The 20,333-nt window shown below is 42.9% G+C and overlaps 1 protein-coding gene across 1 annotated transcript in view; it reads right to left on the bottom strand.

Annotated features, from left to right (window-relative positions):
• PHYKPL (5-phosphohydroxy-L-lysine phospho-lyase) overlaps nucleotides 1-20,333 on the bottom strand; it is a 35,280-nt gene that overhangs the window by 438 nt on the left and 14,509 nt on the right. Inside the window, exons 9-11 of the mRNA XM_042982316.1 lie at nucleotides 2,800-2,954; nucleotides 2,325-2,414; nucleotides 538-668 (exon numbers count right to left, since the gene is read on the bottom strand). Coding sequence (XP_042838250.1) covers nucleotides 538-668; nucleotides 2,325-2,414; nucleotides 2,800-2,954 — 376 coding nt within the window. The remainder of the gene's footprint in view (nucleotides 1-537; nucleotides 669-2,324; nucleotides 2,415-2,799; nucleotides 2,955-20,333) is intronic.

Genomic DNA, 20,333 nt, shown 5'->3' with positions numbered 1-20,333 from the left:
CAGCCCTACACACGCAGCACTGCCTTAGTGCATTCTAGAATGCTTTGTAAGTGCACTTAGGGGACACCCTGGACTGACCTTGATGTTCCTGTGGGATTGGGAATGTGGAGAGGAATCTCCTTTTGCATTTAATCAGTCCTGGCTACAAATCTCATTCCAATAGCTCTGCAGCTGAGGGTCCCCTAGCCTTCAAGTAAGGCACGAAGTTCCTGCCATCTACCTTTCCATGGTTTTACTGATCCATGGTGGGGTTTTCTGTTGTAGTTAGCTTGTCCCGTGTCTGTATGAGTGCCACCCTGGCAGGATGGTGAGTGCCCCAGTTCCTGCCTACTTGGTGCTCAGGAAGGCCCTCTAGGCACAGCCAGGGAAAGGGGTGGCTTGGGTCCCCGGGACCCCTCCACACCTCAGCTCCTTGTTCCCTCCGTCTCTTCAAAGACTCCTGGCTTGCTGTTGAACCCCTTTCCTGGGCAGGCTGGAATGTTCTGGCTATTGGCTGCAGGTTGAGCTCTAGAGACCCTCCTTGGGCTCCCAGCTTACTTGTCAGGATGGCATCCATCTTGGCCACCACATGTCGTGCATTGTCCACACTGAAGCACATCGGGGGTTTAAACTTGAGGACGTTCCTCCCTGGGCCATCAGTGCTCAGCAAAATGTAGTTCTCCTTCATCCTGTGAGGACAGGATATGGCAGAGCCTTCTGGCCCTGGATCCAGCCACACTACCCTTGGAGCCCCACCACAGGTGGGTTCCCACCAGGACACAGGACTGGCTGCCTCTTCCCAAACACCTACCTGCCCACCCTTTGTAGCCCAGCATGAACAGCTCCTACCTAGGGTGCCCTGCACCTGTTCCTGAGTCTGCTGACTCCCCCACCCAGGGTAGGGGCCTCACCTTGTCCGTCCCGGAGTTCCTGTCTAAGCCAAGACTACCACAGCTACGATGTAGACAGCAAGGATCCTTGCACTTACTGGTGTTACTGGTACAGTGAACCCGACATACTCCCTTACCTGGCTTCGTAATTTCCCTGCCAGCCTTGTTTCTGTTTTCTTCCCGTAAGTAATCTTGAAATCCCAGAGGACTATGCAGTTTTAATTTTCCATTTCTTTTTAGGGAGATGACTTCACCCTTAGTTTTACCAGTTTCTAAGAACTTTCATATCTCACACGTACAGCTTTTAAACTAGGAAGGTGATATGGCCAGAAAGGAGACTGACCTGATGGTTATTTCACATTCTCTCTGACCCCCACTTCCATTCTTTTTTATTCCTTTTGTTATTTTCAAGTCTTGCCAGGAACAGACTGTGTCCTCAGTCTGCCTTCTGGCTCCTTTCTTCCATACGTTCTTCCTGGCATGGACTATGGTTGTACTAGAAAGAACAAGGTCCATACTTCACATCTGGCCGTGCCACCTACAAGCAGGCCAACTGTGGGTATAACACCTGCCCCTGGTTCAAGTTTTCTCCCTGAACTGGAGAACTTGCGTGAGGTGGAAGAAGTCAGGCCTGGCTCCAGGTCTGGCTCCCTCCTTCCACAGCTTCTGGGTTCTGAGGCTCCGTGGGGGGAGGGGGAAGAGGAGGTGTGGTGGGTGAACTGGTGGGTGTGCCCAACCAGCAGAGGAGGTGGGGCCGGGACCCCCCAAAAAAGGGGTCAGTCTCAAAATCTGGAGGAGGAGAACATTTTTACATCATTACTGTTCGTGGGTTATCAAAATCGAACGATGCGCATTTCACACTGAATAGGGACACACCAGAAGGGTTTCTCAAGGTGGGGGAAAGGGGTAGGAGTAGGGAAGGGTGATAGGGAGTAACAAGGGGAAGGGTCCCAAGGCTCGGGTACTGAGGCTCAGGTCCTGGATGGGATCAAGTGCAGGAACATGCAGATGGGCTGGGGTGGGGGACTTGGGAGTCCGGAGATGCTCGGTCACCCAGATGCCTTGCACCTGTCCATCTCAAACACACTGCTCTGGGGGACATGGAGCCTTGAGTCTGCTTCTGCCTCAGTACCTGATGTGGCTCTGGAGAAGCTTCTTCCCCTCCAGCAGCCCAGGTCTGAGAAGTGTGGCTTTTGGGTCCCGTGGCTTTGGCATTCTAGGCTGGGAATGGCCTGCACCCATCTGAAGCTTTTGCAGCCACACATGGGCCACAGAGCTGATGCAGCTGCTTTCCCTGGCTGGAGAGCCAGGGGGCGCACAGATGGGTGGCCCATACCCTGCTCAGGCCCAGATGCCCACTCCATGCCTGGGAACACGGTGACAACAGAAGTGAGAGGGAGGCTCTTGGTCAGGGCCTTAGACGCTGCAAAGGTAACTCGTCTGAAGAAAAAATACCTGGACACCACGTAATTGGCCTCTTCAGTTGCTGGTGTCCTGGTTGCCTCGTCTTTGATCAGGTCCACACCGATGAAGAGCCCAGTGCCCCTGGAGCAGAAAGACCATGTCTTAGGAGGCCAGGCCCAAGGGACCACGGTCCTGGGCCTCAGCCGAGCCCCTGTCAGCTCTGGGGCTGTTCCTCGGCCTCTTGGGGAGGCTAAGTGCTGTAGGGACTCTCAGAGGGTGGTGACCCAGTTCTAGGAAGTAACTGATGGGAGGGACCCCAGGGGTAACAGAGGAAAGGTTGGGGGTCTGAGCCTAGTTTGATCCTGGTTTTCCCTTCCCTAGAAGCGCCATTCTGGACAAGAGCACCTCTCAGTGCTTTAGTTCTGTGGAGCAGAGAGAAAAATCCCACCCCCCAACCCCGACCCTGGTGGTTAGGTGATACAAGAACCCCCCCCACTTGGCCCCTAGCAGCTGCCCTGAGCCTCACCTGACGTCCCCAATGATGGGATGTTTGGCTTTCTGCTGTCTGAGGAGCTCCATCAGGAAGCTGCCCACGGAGGCGGCATGGGCCTGCAGCTGTTCCTTCTCTAGGACGTCCAGGACGGCCAGGCCCACGGCACAGGACACCGGGCTGCCTCCAAACTGAGCCGGGGCACAAAGGGCGTGTCAGATGCTCAGGAAAGTGGGCTGTGCCTCAGGGAGCATGAGGGCAGAACTGCCACCCACGTTCCAAGGGCAGCGACGAGCACAGGCCCGAACCCCTCAGAATTAAGGGGACTCGGGCAAATGGGGTTCTCCTGAAGCCCCCGTGGGCTGTCCTGCCTTTCCAGGTGCTGATGTGACTGTAACTCAGGTAAGGCACCCTCAGGGGTACAGGAGGAGCCCCAAGAGGCAGAATCAGAGGAGAGGAGTGGTCATTCCCACAGAGCTGGTTTTTGTCAAGAGGCTTTAGGGCCCCATCTCCCAGGTCAGGGCCAGACCCAGAGCATTGGACTCGTTCCCATCACCTCCTTCAGAGAGGGTCAAGAGCACCATGCTGGAGCCACACCCAGGAAAAGCCACTCTGTCATTTGGCTCAGTGCTCTGTTGTTTGACAGATTTTAGGGTGCAGACCGTAAGTCAGCGGACTGTAAGCCACATGTGGCCTGAGGATTTGTGTGTGGCTTGCATGGCATCAAAAGCTTTGAATTAGGTGCTGATGGTAAATATGTATTCTTGACTTAAACCTGGCCTGTCTACACAGGAACTGGCTGTCCCCTTCGGGCACCCTGACTGCTTGGACTCTCTTCCTCTGCCTGGCTTTGCAGATGTCTGAGTGGGGACCTGTGTTACAGAAAGTTAGGAGTAAGGTGGTCTCTTGCAGACTATTTTTTTTTTTTTAAACATACTTAAAAAGAAAACTATTGAGCTATAGTGTATATACAACAAACCGCATATATTTCCACTGTATATAGTTCAGTGCAATTTGACAAGTATATAGACCTGTGGAGCCTCCACCACAACGCAGATACCAAACGTTTCCATCACCCCCTGAAAGTTCCTTGTGTCCCTCCACTACTGGCCCAGGCAACCACTTGCTGTCAGTACAGTTTTGCCTTTTCCAGAATGTCGTATGAATGAAATCGCAGAGGATGTTCCCTTTTGTGCCTGGCCGCTTCTGCACAACATGGTTTTGAAAATTTCCTGTCTTGTGTGGATCAGTAGTTTGTTCATTTTATTGGTGCTAGTATTCCACGATATGGATGTTGCCATTTGTCTGTGCAATCTCCAGTTAATGGCCCCTTGCATTATTTTTTGATTTTGGCTATTACGAATAAAACCATTGAGAACATTTCTAACAAGGCTTCGTGCAAACATATGTTCTCATTTCTCTTAGGAGTGGAGCTGCTGGGTTGTACGATCAATGTGTGTTGAGCTTTATAAAAAAAACTGTTAAGACTCTTCCGAAGTAGTTGTCCTATCACATTCCCATCATTTGTCTACAAAATTCCAGGCGCTCCCATCCTCAAAAAGGCTTGGAATTTTTTTCTAATGGGTGTGTAATGGTGTCTTGCTAGATCATCTTCAAAATCTGTGAGCAGAGCCCCATGCTTGAGAGCATAAGAAGCTTCCTAGGTGAGTCTGCCATGAGGCGGATTTCTAATCCGTCCAAAACAAATTATGTGTGGAACGGACACGGGATGGACCAAGGCTACTTACTGTATAGTATTATTAACCATGAACTTGTTAAAAGGTGGAGTGTATGTATTATAGCATCTTTTGTTTGGAACCATGACCTGGCCAAGATGCTGAACTGGCACAATAGACAGGTTGACCTGTGGCCCCAAGATCATTCCAGAAGAGCAACAGAAGATGAACAAGGGGCGCCTGAGTGGTTAAGTCTCCGACTGATTGTGGCTCAGGTCAGGATCCCACGGTTTGTGAGATGGAACTCCGCGTCGGGCTCTGTGCTAACAGCGCAGAGCCTGCTTGGGATTCCTTCTCTGTCCATACCCCACATGCGCACACACGTGCACGTGCTCTCTCAAAATAAACATTTCATTTCATTTCATCTCATTTTATTTCATTTTATTTAACGTTTATTTATTTTTGAGACAGAGACAGAGCATAAATGGGGGAGGGTCAGAGAGAGAGGGAGACACAGAATTGGAAGCAGGCTCCAGGCTCTGAGCCATCAGCCCAGAGCCCGACGCGGGGCTCGAACTCACGAACTGTGAGATCGTGACCTGAGCTGAAGTCGGACGCTTAACCGACTGAGCCACCCAGGCGCCCCTCAAAATAAACATTAAAAAAAAAAAAAAAAATGAACAAGTTCTGACATAGTCCTGGAGAATCTAGAAGGTCATGCATACGCATAGGGATATGCTCATGTCCTGTGCCATTGCCTTTTCAGGAAAGACCTGAAAAGCTCTAAGCTCTCACCACTGGCTATCTTGAGGCCCTGCAGAAGGAGGAAGTGAAGGCTGAGACAGTTGTAGGCTGCATGGCTGAGTGTTGAAGTCCTGCCCTAACACACGCGGAACCATCTGTCAAAGGCTGAGAGATATTTAAGATATCTGTCCAATCATTAGATGATCACTAAGCCACCCAAGCAAAGACTAAAGAGATCATGTGTGACACAGAATACAAACTTCACAGACTTAGTTCGGAAAAGGCATTACACAGACAGTAATAAAAAATACCAAATTATAAGGAGGGAAAGTGATTTCCAAAGTTGGTGGATTATTGTCCAGTTTTCAGAAGAAAATTATGAAACCTGCAAGGAAAGAAGAAAGCAGGATTCCTACATGGGGGTGAGGAACAATCAATAGAAACTGTCCCTGGGGAAGCCAAGATGGTGGCCTTCCTAGACAAACATTATATATGTTTTTAACTTTAATTTTAATTTACTTTATTATTTTTTGATGTTTATATTTGAGAGAGAGCGAGAGAACAAGCACAAACTGGGGAGGGGCAGAGAGAGACAGAGACAGAATCTGAAGCAGGCTCCAGGCTCTGAGCTGTCAGCACAGAACCTGATGCTGGGCTTGAACCCACAAGCCGTGAGATCAGTACCTGTGCCGAAGTCAGATGCTTAACCGACTGAGCCACCCAGGTGCCGCTAGACAAACCTTTTAAATCAGGTGTTATGCATGTATGTTAAAAGTTGAAACCTTGGGGCGCCTGGGTGGCGCAGTCGGTTAAGCGTCCGACTGTCTCTCTCTGTCTCTCTCTGTCTCTCTCTGTCCCAAAAATAAATAAAAAACGTTGAAAAAAAAAATTAAAAAAAAAAAAAAAGTTGAAACCATACTGCAGGAACTAAAAAAGCAAAGCATGAAAATGACGTCTCACCAAATACAGAATATCATTAAAGAGACAAAGTTTTTTTTAAATTTTTTTTTTAACGTTTATTTATTTTTGAGACAGAGACAGAGCATGAACAGGGGAGGGTCAGAGAGAGGGAGACACAGAATCTGAAACAGGCTCCAGGCTCTGAGCTGTCAGCACAGAGCCCGACGCGGGGCTCGAACTCATGGACCGCACAAGATCATGACCTGAGGTGAAGTCGGCTGCCCAACCGACTGAGCCACCTAGGCGCCCCTGACAAATTGTTTTTTAATGTTTATTTTTTGAGAGAGAGAGGGTGCAAGCAGGGGAGGGGCAGAGAGAGAGGGAGAAAGAGGATCCAAACCGGGTTCCACACTGACAGCAGAGAGCCCAATGCGGGGCTGGAACTCATGCACTGTGAGATCAGGACCTGAGCCAAAGTCAGGTGCTCAACTGACTGAGCCACCCAGGTGCCCCAAGAGACAGAAATTTCAAAAAAGAACTAAATGGGAATTCTGGAGTTGAAAAGCACAGTAACTAACGAAAAATTCACCAGAGAGGCTCAACAGTAGATTTGGGCAAGGAGGTGAAGGAATCAGCAGATTTGAAGATCTGTCAATTGAGATAGTCCTGTGTGAAAACCAGAATGAAACCGTGAACAGAGTTTCAGCAACCTGTGGGACACAATGATGCAAACCAGTATTTGCAAATGGGAGTCCCAGAAGGAGAAGAGGAGAGAGGGAAAGAGACACAAGGACAAGGAAAGTAGGAGAAATGGGTGAAGGTGGTCAAAAGGGGACAAATTTCTAGTTATAAAATGACTACATCATGGGGATGTAATGTGCAGCATGGTGACTGTAGTTAATGATGCCGTATCATATATTTGAAAGCTGCTAAGAGAGTAGATCTTAAAAGTTCTTATCATGGGGAAAAAAACATACCTGTGTGGTGATGGATGCTAACTGGACTTGTGGTCACTTCAGAATACAGACAGATAATTGAATCATGTTGTATGAATCTAATATAATACCATATGCCAATTATAGCTCAATTAAAAAAAGAATACTGAAATCAGCAAGAGAAAAATGACTCACCATATGCAAGAGATCCTCAACAAGATTAACAGCTGATTCCTCATCAGAAACCACAAAGGGCGGGGGCAGTGGGGTGACATATTGCAAGTAATGAAAGAAAAAGATTAGGGCACCCCAGTTGGATAAGCATCTGACTCTTGATTTCAGCTCAGGTCACTATCTCACGGTTTGTGAGATTGAGCCCCGTGTCTGGCTGTGTGCTGACAGTGTGGAGCCTGCTTGGGATCCTCCCTCTCCCTTTCTCTCTGCCCCTCCCCTGCTTGTGTGCTCTCTCTCAAAATACATATATAAACATTAAAGAAAATTTAAAAAATTAAAAACTGTGTGTTAGAGAAACTGCATGTTTAAAAAATAAAATGAAAGGGGGAACGAAGACAATTCCAGATAAATACTGAAAAAATGTGTCACTAGCAGATCTACTTTACAAAAAATACTAACGGTGTTTTTTTCAGGCTGAGATGAAAAGTGATCAGATAGTAACTCAAATTCACATGAAGAAATAAAGAGCACTGGTAAAGACAAGTGGGTTGAAAGCAAAAGCGTGGAGATGGCACACTATGTAAACAGCAGAAGAGCTGGAGGAGCTGTACTAATAGAAGTAAAAGACTTGCAGATCAAAATTGTTCTTAGCAACACTGACAAGTAGTTTCTTATGCCAAAAGAGTCCATCTATCCAAAGGATGTGACCATTACAAACACATTTGTACTTAAAAACAGAGCCCCAAAATACACAAAGTAAGCACTGACAGAACTGAAAGGAGAAATCTACAACTCAGTGACAACTGGAGAGTTCAGTCTCTCATTTTCAGTCATTGAGAGAAGCCCCACAGAAGATCAACATGGAAACAAGATGTGAACATCACTATAAGCCAACTAGACCTAACAGACGCATACAGAGCGGAATAAACAGTCTTCTCAAGTGCATCAATAGGTCAAAGTCACATGGACCCTTAAAAAATTTTTTTTAATGTTTATTTTTGAGAGAGCGAGCGAGTGGGGGAGGTGCAGAGAGGCACACACAGAATCCGAAGCAGGCTCCAGGCTCCGAACTGTCAGCACAGAGCCCAACATGGGGCTCGAACTCACGCACCGTGAGATCAGGACCTGAGCCGAAGTCGGGAGCTCAACCGACTGAGCCACCCAGGCGCCCCACAAGGGCATTTAAAAATACATGTGAATGCCATGGTTTGTAAGATGGAGCCTGCATCAGAGTCTGTTTAGGATTATCTCTCTCCCTCTCTCTCTGCCCCTCCCCCCCTCAAAATAAGTAACTAAAACATTAAAAAAATAGAAAATAAAAATACAGGTTAATGACAAAACACAACATGCCAAAATTTACGGGATGCAGTGAAAGTAGTAATTACATGAAGATTTATGTCTGTAATTACATGTGTTAGAAAACAGATCTCGAATAATCTAATTCCCCCCCCCCCCTAAGAAACTACAAAAAAGAGCAATCAAAACCAAAAGCAAGCAGAAGGAAGGGAATCCTAAAGATTGGAGTGGAAATACATGGAAATAAAGAAAAACAACAGAAAAAAAAAATCAAAAGTTGGTTGAGAAGATAAATAAAATTGACCAACCTCAACTAGACTGCCAAAGATAAATACTCAAATGTCTAAAATTAGGAATGAGAGGACCCATCACTACCAATCTTAAAGAAGTAAAAAGGATTATAAGGGAAGAATATGAAAAAATGTATGTCAGTGAGCTAGACAGCGGAGATGAAATGCACAAATTCTTAAAAGATGAAAACTACTGACATCGACTCTAAAAGAAACAAAATGTAAGAGACATATAGCAAGTATGGGGACCTGGGTGGCTCAGTCGGTTAAGTGTCTGACTCTTGATTTTGGCTCAGGTCATGATCTGATGGTTGTGAGATTGAGCCCTGCGTCAGGCTCTGCGCTCAGCATGAAGCCTCCTTTAAGAGTCTCTCTCTCCCTCTGTCCCTCCCCTGCTAGTGTGTGCTCCCTCCCTCTCTCTCTCTCTCAAGAAAGAAAAGACCTACAGCAAGTAAAAAGAAAAAATTAGTAATAAGTTCCCACAAACAACAGCCTAGAACCTGGGCACCTGGGGGCCTCGCACTAGCAGGCTTACAGCAATGCCAGCCAGGCAGGGGGCCAACTCCACCTGACAGTGTGCCCACAGGAGGTGCAGGCCTGCCACAACACAAGGGTGCACGTAGCCTACACAGGGAACACCCATGGAGCACCTGGCTCTGGTGGCCAGGAGGAATTGCTCTTCTGGGCCCCACAGGACATCTATGTAAGGCCACTCCTTCAAGACAGGGAGGTAATTGAACTACCTAATACATAGAAACAAATGCAGACAGGGGCACCTGGGTGGCTCAGTCGGTTGAGCGTCCGACTTCTGCTCAGGTCACCATCTCACACTCCGTGAGTTCGAGCCCCGCGTCAGGCTCTGTGCTGACAGCTCAGAGCCTGGAGCCTGCTTCAGATTCTGTGTCTCCCCCTCTCTCTGCCCCTCCCCTGCTCATGCTCTGTCTCTCTCTGTCTCAAAAATAAGTAAAAACATTAAAAAAAAATTTAAAAAACGCAGACAGTCGTGCAAAATGAGACAGAGAAATATGTTTTAAATCAAAGAACAAGACAAAACCTGAGAAAAAGAACTAAATAAAATCAAGATAGCAATATACCCAATAAAGAGTTCAAAGTAATGGTCAGAAAGATGCTTACCAAACTTGGGGAGAAGAATGGATAAACACAGTGAGAACTTAAACCAAGAGACAGAAAATAAAAAAGCAATCAGAGCTGAAGAATACAATAAGGAAAAGGAAATATATACTAGAGGGAATAAACGTAGACTAGATGATACGGAAGAATGGATCAGTGATCTGGAAGACGGTAGTGGAGACCACTTAACTGGGACAGTAAAAAGAAACAAGAATTAAAAAACAAGATCATTTAAGGGGCCTCTGGGACAACATCAAGTGTACTAACATTCACATACTGGGGTCCCAGAAGGAGAGGAGAGAGTAAAAGAGACTGAAAACCTATTTGAAGAATTAAGGCTGAAAACTTGCCTAACCAAGACATACAAGTCCAGAAAGCACAAGTCCAAAATAAGATGAACCCAAAGAGACCCACACCAAGACATGTTATCATTAAAATGTCAAAAAGTAAAGACAGTGGGAATCTTAAAGCAGCAAGAGATGGGGCACCTGAGTGGCTCAGTCAGTTAAGCATCCAACTCTTGGTTTTGGCTCAGGTCATGATCTCATAGTTTGTGGGTTCGAGCCCTGTGCTGCACTCCATGCTGACAGTGTGGAGCCTGCTTGGGACTCTCTCCCTCTCTTTCTCTCTGCCTCTCCCCTGCTCCTGCTCTCTCTCTCAAAAATAAACATTTAAAAAAATTTTTTAATATTTTAATTTATTTTTGAGAGAGAGCAAGTGAGCGAGTGTGAGCAGGGGAGGGGCAGAGAGAGAAGAGGAGAGAGAATCCCAAGCAGGTTACACACTGTGAGCACAGAGCTGTGGAGCACAGAGCTCCACAGAGCAGCACAGAGCTGCAGGGCTCAAATTCACGAACCATGAGATCATGACCTGAGCCGACCCAAGAGTTGGCCACTTAACTGATTGAGCCACCCAGGTGCCCCCAAAATAAATAAACTTTAAGAAATAATAAAAAAATAAAAGACATGAAAAAAAGCAGCAAGAGAAAAGCAAGTAGTAAGGGAACACTGATAAGACTATCAGCTAATTTTCAGGAGAAACTTTGTAGGTCAGAGGCTCCTGGGTGACTCAGTTGATTATAAGCATCCAACTTCAGCTCAGGTCATGATCTCATGGCTCGTGAGTTTGAACCCCACATCAGGCTCTTTGCCGTCAGCACGGAGCCTGCTTTGGATCCAGGACAGAGGAGCCTGGTTTGGCTCTGTCCGCCCCCCTTCTCTGCCCCTCCCTTGCTCATGCTTGCGTGAACACTCCCTCTCAAAAATAAACATTAAAAAAAAAGGAAAAAAAAAACTTTGTTGGTCAGAAGGCTGTGGTATAATATATTCAAAGTGCTGAAAGGGAAAAACAAACCAACAAACAAAACCTTATGACCAAGAATACTCTGCCTGGCAAGGTTATCATTCAGAGTATAAGTAGAGGTAAAAGAATTTCCTGGTCAGCAAAAGCTAGGAGTTCGTCACCATTATACTGGCTTCACAAAAAATATTAAAGGGACTTTTTAAAGCAGAAAAGAAAAGACAGTAACTAGAAATAAGGAAATATGAGAAAAAAAAAAACCCTCACTGGTAAAGGCAAACATAGAAAAAGTAGTGGAACAACCACTTATAAAATGGTGAAAATGTGACATCAAAACCATAAAATGTGCGTGTGGGGGGGAGTGGAGTAAAAATGTAACTAAAAAACATTTTTTTTTCCTTAGAGACAGTGTGAGTGGGGGAGGGGCAGAGAGAGAGAGAGAGGGAGACACAGAATCCGAAGCAGGCTCCAGTCTCTGAGCTGTCAGCACACAGCTCGATGCAGGGCTTGAACCCATGGACCGTGAGATCATGACCTGAGCTAAAGTCCAGTGCTTGACTGACTGAGCTATCCAGGTGCTCCCAAAATATAATGTTTTTAGAATGAGTTTGAACTTAACTACCAATTTACAACAGACTGCTATACACAGCTTGTTATATATGAATCTCATGGTAACCACAAACCCAAAACCTATAATAGATGCACAAAAAAAAACCCCAGAAAGGAATCTAAGCATAACACTAAGGAAGGTCATCAAAGCACAAGAAAGCAAGAGAAAAAGCAATAGAGAATTGCAAAACCAGCAGAAAAGAAAATGGCAGTAAATACATAGCTATCAATAATCACTACAACTGTAAATGGACTCAATGATCCAGTCAAAAGACACAGGGTAGCTGAATGGATTAAACAAAGGAACAAACCCAGGACTCATCTATATGCTGGCTACAAGAGACTCACTTCAGACTTAACATACAAACTGGAAGTAAAGAGATGGAAAAAAGATAATCCATGCAAATAGAAGCAAAAAGGTAGCAATACTTATATCAGACAAAATATACTTTAAAACAAAGATTGAAATAAGAGATAAAGAAGAGCATAATATAATGATAAAAGGGATCATTTAAAAAAATTTTTTTAACATTTTTATTTTTGAGAGATAGAGACAGAATGTGAGCGAAGCAGGGGCAGAGAGAGAGGGAGACACAGAACCCAAAGCAGGCTCCAGGCTCTGAGCTGTCAGCACAGAGCCTGACACAGGTCTCAGACTCACCAGCTGTGAGAATATGACCTGAACTGAAGTTGGACACTTAACGGACTGAGCCACCCAGGCACCCCAGAATAAGTGCACATGGAACATTCTCTAGTACAGATCACAAGGCCACAAAACAAGTCTAATAAATTGAAGATGAATGAAATCACACTTACCAACCACAACAGTGTGAAAGGAGAAATCACTGACAATAAAGGAAATGGAAGAAATACAAACACATGGAGGCAAAACAAGATGCTACTAAACAACCAATAGGTTAATGAATAAATCAAAGAGGAAATAAGAAAATACCTGTGACAAAAATGAAAAAACAATGCTCCAAAATCTATGGGAAATAGCAAAAGCAGTTTTAACAGGGCAGTATAGTGGCACAGGTCCATATCAAGAAACTGGAAAAATCTTAAATACATATTTTTTAATGTTTATTTTTGAGAAAGAGAGACAGAATGCAAGCAGGGGAGGGGCAGAGAGAGATACACACAGAATCAGGAGCAGGCTCCGGGCTCTGAGCTGTCAGCACAGAGCCCAACATGGGGTTCGAACTCCTAGACTGTGAGATCATGACCCGAGCCGAAGTCAGACACTTAACCGATGAAGATACCCAGCTGCCCCTAAGAAACCGGAAAAATCTTAAACAATCTGAGCTCACACCTAAAGGAGCTAAAAAAAAAAAGAATAAAGTCAAAAGTCAGTAGAAGGAAGAATATAAAGATCAGAACAGAAGTAAATAAAGACTAACGACAAAAAAAAAAAAAATCAATGAAATTAAGAGCTGGTTCTTTAATAAACAAAATTGAAAAACCTTTGGTCAGACTTGTCAAGAAAAAAGAGAGAGGACCAAATAAAATTAGAAGTGAAAGAGAAGTTACAACCAATACCACAGAAATATAAAGGATCATAAAAGATTTTCATGAACAATTATATGCCATTAAATTGGACAACCTAGAAGAAATAAATAAATTCCTAGAAACATGCAATCTTCCAAGACTGAATCAGGAATAAAACAAAAGTCTGAACAGATGATTATTAGTAATGAATTTCAATCAGTAAAGAAACAAAAACGAAAACAAAGAAAACTCCCCCAAACCAAAAGTCCAGGACCAGACAGCTTCATAGGTGAATTCTACCAAACATTTAAAGAGTTAATACCTATCTTTCTGAAACTTTTCAGTTTATTCCAAAAAACTGAAAAGGAAGGAACACTTATTTATGCTCATGAGGCCAGCATTACCATGATACCTAACCCAAAGACACTGTAAAAAAACGAAAATTACAAGCCAATATCCCTGATGAACATAAGATGCAAAAATGCTTAACAAAATACTAGTAAACCAAATTCAACTAATACATTAAAGCTCATACACCATGATCACATGGGACTTATTTCTGGGATGCAAGGATGGTTCAATATCTGCAAATCATTCAATGTGATACATACACCACATTAACAAAACAAAGGATAAAAATCATCCAGTCAGTCAAGAGATGAAGAAGCATTTGACAACATTCAAAATCCATTCATAATAAAATCTCTACAAAAGGTGGGTACAGACAGAACATACCTCAAACACAAAAAAGGGCATACATGGCAAACCCACAACCAACATCATACACAATAGTGAAACGTTGAAAGCTTTTCCTCAAGAAGACAAGGATACTCCCTCCTGCCACTTTTATTGAACACTGTCCTAGCCACAGCAATCAGGCAAGAAAAGGAAATAAAAGACATCCAAATTAGAAAGAAGGAGTAAAACGGTCATGATGCACAGATGACCTACTACAATATAAGAAACTCTCAAGTCTGCACCCCAAAACTATTAGCATAAAGGAATTCAGTAAAGTTGAAGGATGCAAAATAAACAGAAATCTTGTGTCTCTATATACTAGTAGCAAATTATTGCAGAAATTAAGGAAACCATCCCGTTTACAATTGCATCAACAAATAATTAGGAATAAATTTAACTGAGGAGATGAAACAGCTGTCCCCTGAAAACTGTAAGACACTGATGAAAGAAATTGAAGATGACACAAATAAATGTAAAGATATACTGTGCTCATGGGTTGGAAGAATTAATATTATTCCCATGTCCATACTACCAAAAGCAGCCTATGGATTTGATGCGATCCGTATCAAAATACCCAGTGACATTTTTTTCACAGAACTGGAACAAATAATCCTAAAAAGACTCCCAATAGCCAAAGGAACTTTGAGAAAAAGGAACAAAGCAGGAGGTATCAATCATACTCCCAGATTTCAAATGATACAATTTATAGTAATTAAAACAACATGGCACTGGCACAAAACCAAACACGTAGACAAATGGAACAAAATAGAGTCCAGAAATAAACCCACACTTATTTGGCCAATTAATCTATGACAAAGGAGGCAAGAACATACAATGGAGAAAAGACAGTGTATTCAATAAATGGTGTTAGGAAAACTGGACAGCTACATGCTAAAGAATGAAACTGGACCACTTTCTTACATCATATATAAAAATAAGCTCAAGATGCATTAAAGACTTAAATATAAGACCTAAAACCATAAAACTCCCAGAAGAAAACAGGCAGTAAACTCTTGGACATTTATCTTTTTGGATCTGTCCAGGCAAGGACGACAAAAGCAAAAATAAACCATTCGGACTACATCAAACTGAAAAACTTTTGCACAGTGAAGGAAATCATAAACAAAACGAAAAGGAAACCTACTAAATGGAAGAAGATGTGCAAATAAGAGATCTCATAAGGGCTTAATACCCAAACTATATAAAAACTCACAAAACTCAGTATCAACTGTTTTTTCAGAGTCCACATAAAAGTGAAATCATATGGTATGTGTCGTTCTCTGATTTGTTTCACTTAGCCCAGTACTCTCTAGCTCCATCCTTATTGTCACAAGTGGCAAGATTTCATTCTTTTCTATGGGTGAGTAATATCGCACTGTGTACATCATATACCACGTCTTCTTTATCCATTCACAAATTGACGAACACTTGGGCTGCTTTCCTATCTTGGTTCTTGCAAATAACGCATGATGAACACAGCAGTGGATAGTTCTTTTCAGATTGATGTTTTTATTTTCTTCAGATAAATTCCTAGAAGTGGAATTGCTGGGTTATATGGTAGCTCTATTTTAAGTTTTTTTTTTTTTTTTCCCAGAAACCTCTGTACTGCTTTCCATAGTGACTGCACCAATGTACATTCCCATCAACACCTTTTCTCCACATCCTCGCCAACACCTGTTATTTTTCATCTTTTTGATAAAGGCCATTCTGATAGGTGTGAGGAGATACCTCATTGTGGTTTTGATTTGCATTTCCCTGATGATGAGTGGTGTTCAGTATCTTTTCATGTGCTTGTTGGCCATCTGTAGGTCTTTTTCGGAAAAATGTTTATTCAAGGCTTCTGTTCATTTTTCAACTTTTTTTTTTTTTTTAATTATTAAGTTGTGTAAGTTCTTTACATATTTTGGGTATTAACCCCTTCCTGGATGTATGATTTGCAAATACCTTTTCCCATTCAGTATGCCACCTTTTTGTTTTGTTGATAGTTTCCTTCTCTGTATACAAGCTTTTTGATTATAGATGTAATCCTATTTAGTTATTTTAGGTTTTGTTGCTGGTCAACTTTGACAGGGGCGTCAAGACCATTCAATGGGGTAAAAATAGTCTTTTTAAAAAATATGTTTTAAATATTTTAAATAAATAAGTGGGGGAGGGGCAGAGAGAAGGGGACAGAGAATCTGAAGCGAGCTCTGCGTTGACAGCAGTGAGCCTGATGTGGGGCTTGAACTCCCAAATTGCGAGATCATGACCTGAGCTGAAGTTGGATGCTCAACCAACTAAGCTACCCAGGTGCCCCAAGGATAAAAATAATCTTCAGCAAATGGTGTTGAGTCAACAAGATATCCACATGCAAAAGAGTCAAGTTACCCCTACCTCATACCATATGCAAAATATTAGCTCAAAATAAACCAATGACCTAAATGTAAGAGCTAAAATCATAAAATTCTTAGAAGAAAGCAAAGGTGTAAATCTTCATGACCTTTGATTCATCAGTGGTTTGTGAGATATGACTTGAAGGCACTCACAAGCAAAAAAATAATTGGACTCCCTCAAAATTAAAAACTCTGTGCTTCAGAGGAGACTACCAAGAAAGTGAAAAACAAGTCAGAAATGGGGGAAAATATTTCCAAATTATCTATCTGATAAGGATCTAGTACCTAGGATATGTATCTAATTCTTAGGGTGCTGGGTGGCTCAGTAGGTTGAGCATCCAACTTAAAAAATTTTTTTTTTAATGTTTATTTATGTTTGAGAGAGAGAGAGAGAGAGAGAGAGAGAGAGAGAGAGAGAGAACGTGAGTGGGGGAGGGGCAGTGAGAGAGGGAGACACAGGATCCAAAGCAGGCTCCAGGCTCTGAGCTGTCAGCATAGAGCCTGACACGGGGCTCGAACTCACAAACTACGGGATCATGACCTAAGCCAAAGATGGATGCTTAACTGATGAGCCATCCAGGCACCCTGAGGATCCAACTCTTGATTTCAGCTCAGGTCATGATCCCAGGGTCATGGTATTGAGCCCTGCATCAGGCTCTGCACTGAGCATGGACCTTGCTTAAGATTCTCTCTCTCTCTCTCTCTCTCTCTCTCTCTCTCTCTGCCCCTCTCACCCAGTTATGCATGCTCTAAAATAAAAACTTTTTAAAAATTAAAGATTCTTACAACTCAGCAAAAAGAGATAAGTAACCCAATTAAAAAAATGGGCAAAGGACAATGAGTAGACATTTCCTAAAGAATATATAAATGGTCAATTAACTATATAAAAAGATGCTCAGCATCACTAGCCATGAGGGAAATGCAAACCACAATGAAGTACTATTTCACACTCACTAGGATGGCTATCATAAAAGACAGAAAATAACAATTCTGGAGAGGATATGGAGAAATTGGAACCCCTATACATTGTGGGTGGGCATGTAAAGTGGTACAGCTGCTTGGACAAAGTCTGTCATTTCTCAAAAAGTTAAACCTAGGGTTGCCATACGATCCAGCAAGTCTACTCACAGGTGGCTACTCAGTAGAACTGAATATATATGTCCAAACAAACATATGTACACACAAGTTCACTGCAGCATTATTCATAAGAGCCAAGAAGGGGAAATGTTGATTAATGGAAGAATGGAAAAATGTAATGTGGCATTATTCATACAATGGAATTATTATTCATCCACAAAAGAGAATGAAGTACTGATTCATGCTATAACATGGATGAACCTTGAAAATATTATTCTATGTGACAGAAGTCAGACACAAAAGGCCACATGTGTGATTTCATTTATATGAAATACATTTATAAGAACAGACATATCCATTGAGATAGAAAGGACAGCGACTGCCAGGACTTACAGAGGGAAGGCAACAGGGAGTAGCTGCTAACGGGTATGGGCCTGCTTTCTGGGTGATGGAAATGTTCCAGAATTAAGACAGTACTGATGGTGGTACAACTTGGTGAGTACACTAAAAACCACTGAATTTTTATTTAAAGTTTGTTTATTTAAGTCATCTCGACACCCCACATGGGGCTCAAACCCACAACCCTGAGATCAAGAGTTGCATATTCCACCAACTGAGCCAGCCAGATACCCCCTAGCTAAAATATTTAAATATAAGGCCCTGATAAAAAATATTCTTAGGCACACAAGATCGCAGAAGTTCTGCAATATAAAGGCTTACACTGAAAATGATTTGAGATGGAATACTTTTAATACAGATACTATTAAAAGAGAAAAGCATGGGGCGCCTGGGTGGCTCAGTCGGTTAAGCGGCCGACTTCGGCTCAGGTCATGATCTCACGGTCCGTGAGTTCGAGCGTCGCGTTGGGCTCTGTGCTGACAGCTCAGAGCCTGGAGCCTGTTTCAGATTCTGTGTCTCCCTCTCTCTGACCCTCCCCCATTCATGCTCTGTCTCTCTCTGTCTCAAAAATAAATAAACGTTAAAAAAAAATAATAAATAAATAAAAAAAAAAAGAGAAAAGCATGATAAACTGAAATTAGAAATGAAGATGTTAGCAACAGGCCTAAATATACCAATAATTACATTAAATTTAAATTGTCTTAAGTAATCACTTTTAAAGTAAAATATTAACAAATTTACACCAAATCCCCCCAAATTCTAGATATATATTCAATAAAAGAAACACATCTAAAGCTGACTGAAAGGTGGACTCATATCAGATAAAATATGATTTAAGACCCAACATCATTATTAGGAATGGAAAAGATTACTCTTTGTGATAAAGATTCAATTCCTGGAAAATTGACTACTGTTTTACACCATACGCGAAAATTAACTCAAAATGGGTTAAAGATTTGAATATAAGACCTGAAACCATAAAACTCTGAGAAGAAAACATACCTGATAAGTTCCTTGACACCAGTCTTGGCAATTTTCTGGATTTAACACCAAAAGCAAAGGCAACAAAATAAACGAGTGGGACTACATCAGACTAAAAAGCATCCGCACAGCGGAGGAAACCATCAACAAAATGAAAAGGCAACTGACCAAATGGGAGAAAATATTTGCAAATCATGTATTTGATAAGGAGCTAATAGTCAAAATATATACAGAATACACACAACTCAATAGCCAAAAAGCAAACAATATGATTAAAAAATGAGGGGCGCCTGGGTGGCGCAGTCGGTAAGCGTCCGACTTCAGCCAGGTCACGATCTCGCGGTCCGTGAGTTCGAGCCCCGCGTCAGGCTCTGGGCTGATGGCTCGGAGCCTGGAGCCTGTTTCCGATTCTGTGTCTCCCTCTCTCTCTGCCCCTCCCCCGTTCATGCTCTGTTTCTCTCTGTCCCAAAAATAAATAAAAAACGTTGAAAAAAAAAAATTAAAAAAAAAAATGGGCATTAAAAGATCTGAACAGACATTTTCCCAAGAGGGCACACAGATGGCCAACAGGTACACAAAGAGGTGCCCAACATCACCAGTCATCAGGGGAATGTAAATCAAAACTGTGGTATTACCTCGTACCTGGGAGAATGGCTATTACCAAGAAGATAAGAAATAGCAAACGTTGGTGAGGATGTGGAGAAAAGGGGACCTTTGTGTACTGTTGGTGGGAATGCAAATAGGGGGAACCACTATGGAAAACCGAACAGAAGTTCCTCAAAAATTAAAACTAGAATGATCAGGGGCACCTGGGTGTCTGAGTCGGTTGAGCCTCTGACTTCCGCTCAGGTGACGATCTCGTGGTTCATGAGTTAGAGCCCCACATCAGGCTTGCTGCTGTCAGCCTGTCAGTGCAGAGCCCATTTCGGGTCCTCTGTCCCCCTCTCTCTGCCCCTCCCCTGCTTGCACTCTCCCCAAAATGAATAACTATTAAAAAAAAAAAAAGAACTACCATATGATCCAGCAATTCCACTTCTGGGTATTTATCCAAAGGAAACATAAACACTATCTCAGAGATATCTGCACCCCACCATGTTTCTTGCAGCACAATTTTCAATAGCTAAGACAGAGAAGCAATCTAAATGTCCACTCATGGTTGAATGGATACAGAAAATGTGGTATATATTCACAATGGAATATTACCCCACCTTAAAAAAAAGAAGGAAATCTTGCCATTTGTGACAACATACCCTGTACCTTGAGGACATTATGCTAAGTGACATAAGTCAGACAGAGAAAGACAAATAACATATCTCACTTATTTGTGGAGTCAAAACTAAAAGCAAAAAACAAACCCAAGATGGAACTCTTAGATACAGAGAACATATTGGTAGTTGCCAGAGGTGAGAGGGTGGGGGTTGGGCAAAATTAGTGAAGTTGGTCTAAAGTTACAAACTTCCA

Source organism: Panthera tigris, chromosome A1, assembly GCF_018350195.1.
Source record: "Panthera tigris isolate Pti1 chromosome A1, P.tigris_Pti1_mat1.1, whole genome shotgun sequence".
Classification (NCBI taxonomy): domain Eukaryota; kingdom Metazoa; phylum Chordata; class Mammalia; order Carnivora; family Felidae; genus Panthera; species Panthera tigris.
The sequence above is the reverse complement of the archived record's forward strand: the minus strand, read 5'-3'. Positions and strand labels throughout refer to the sequence as shown.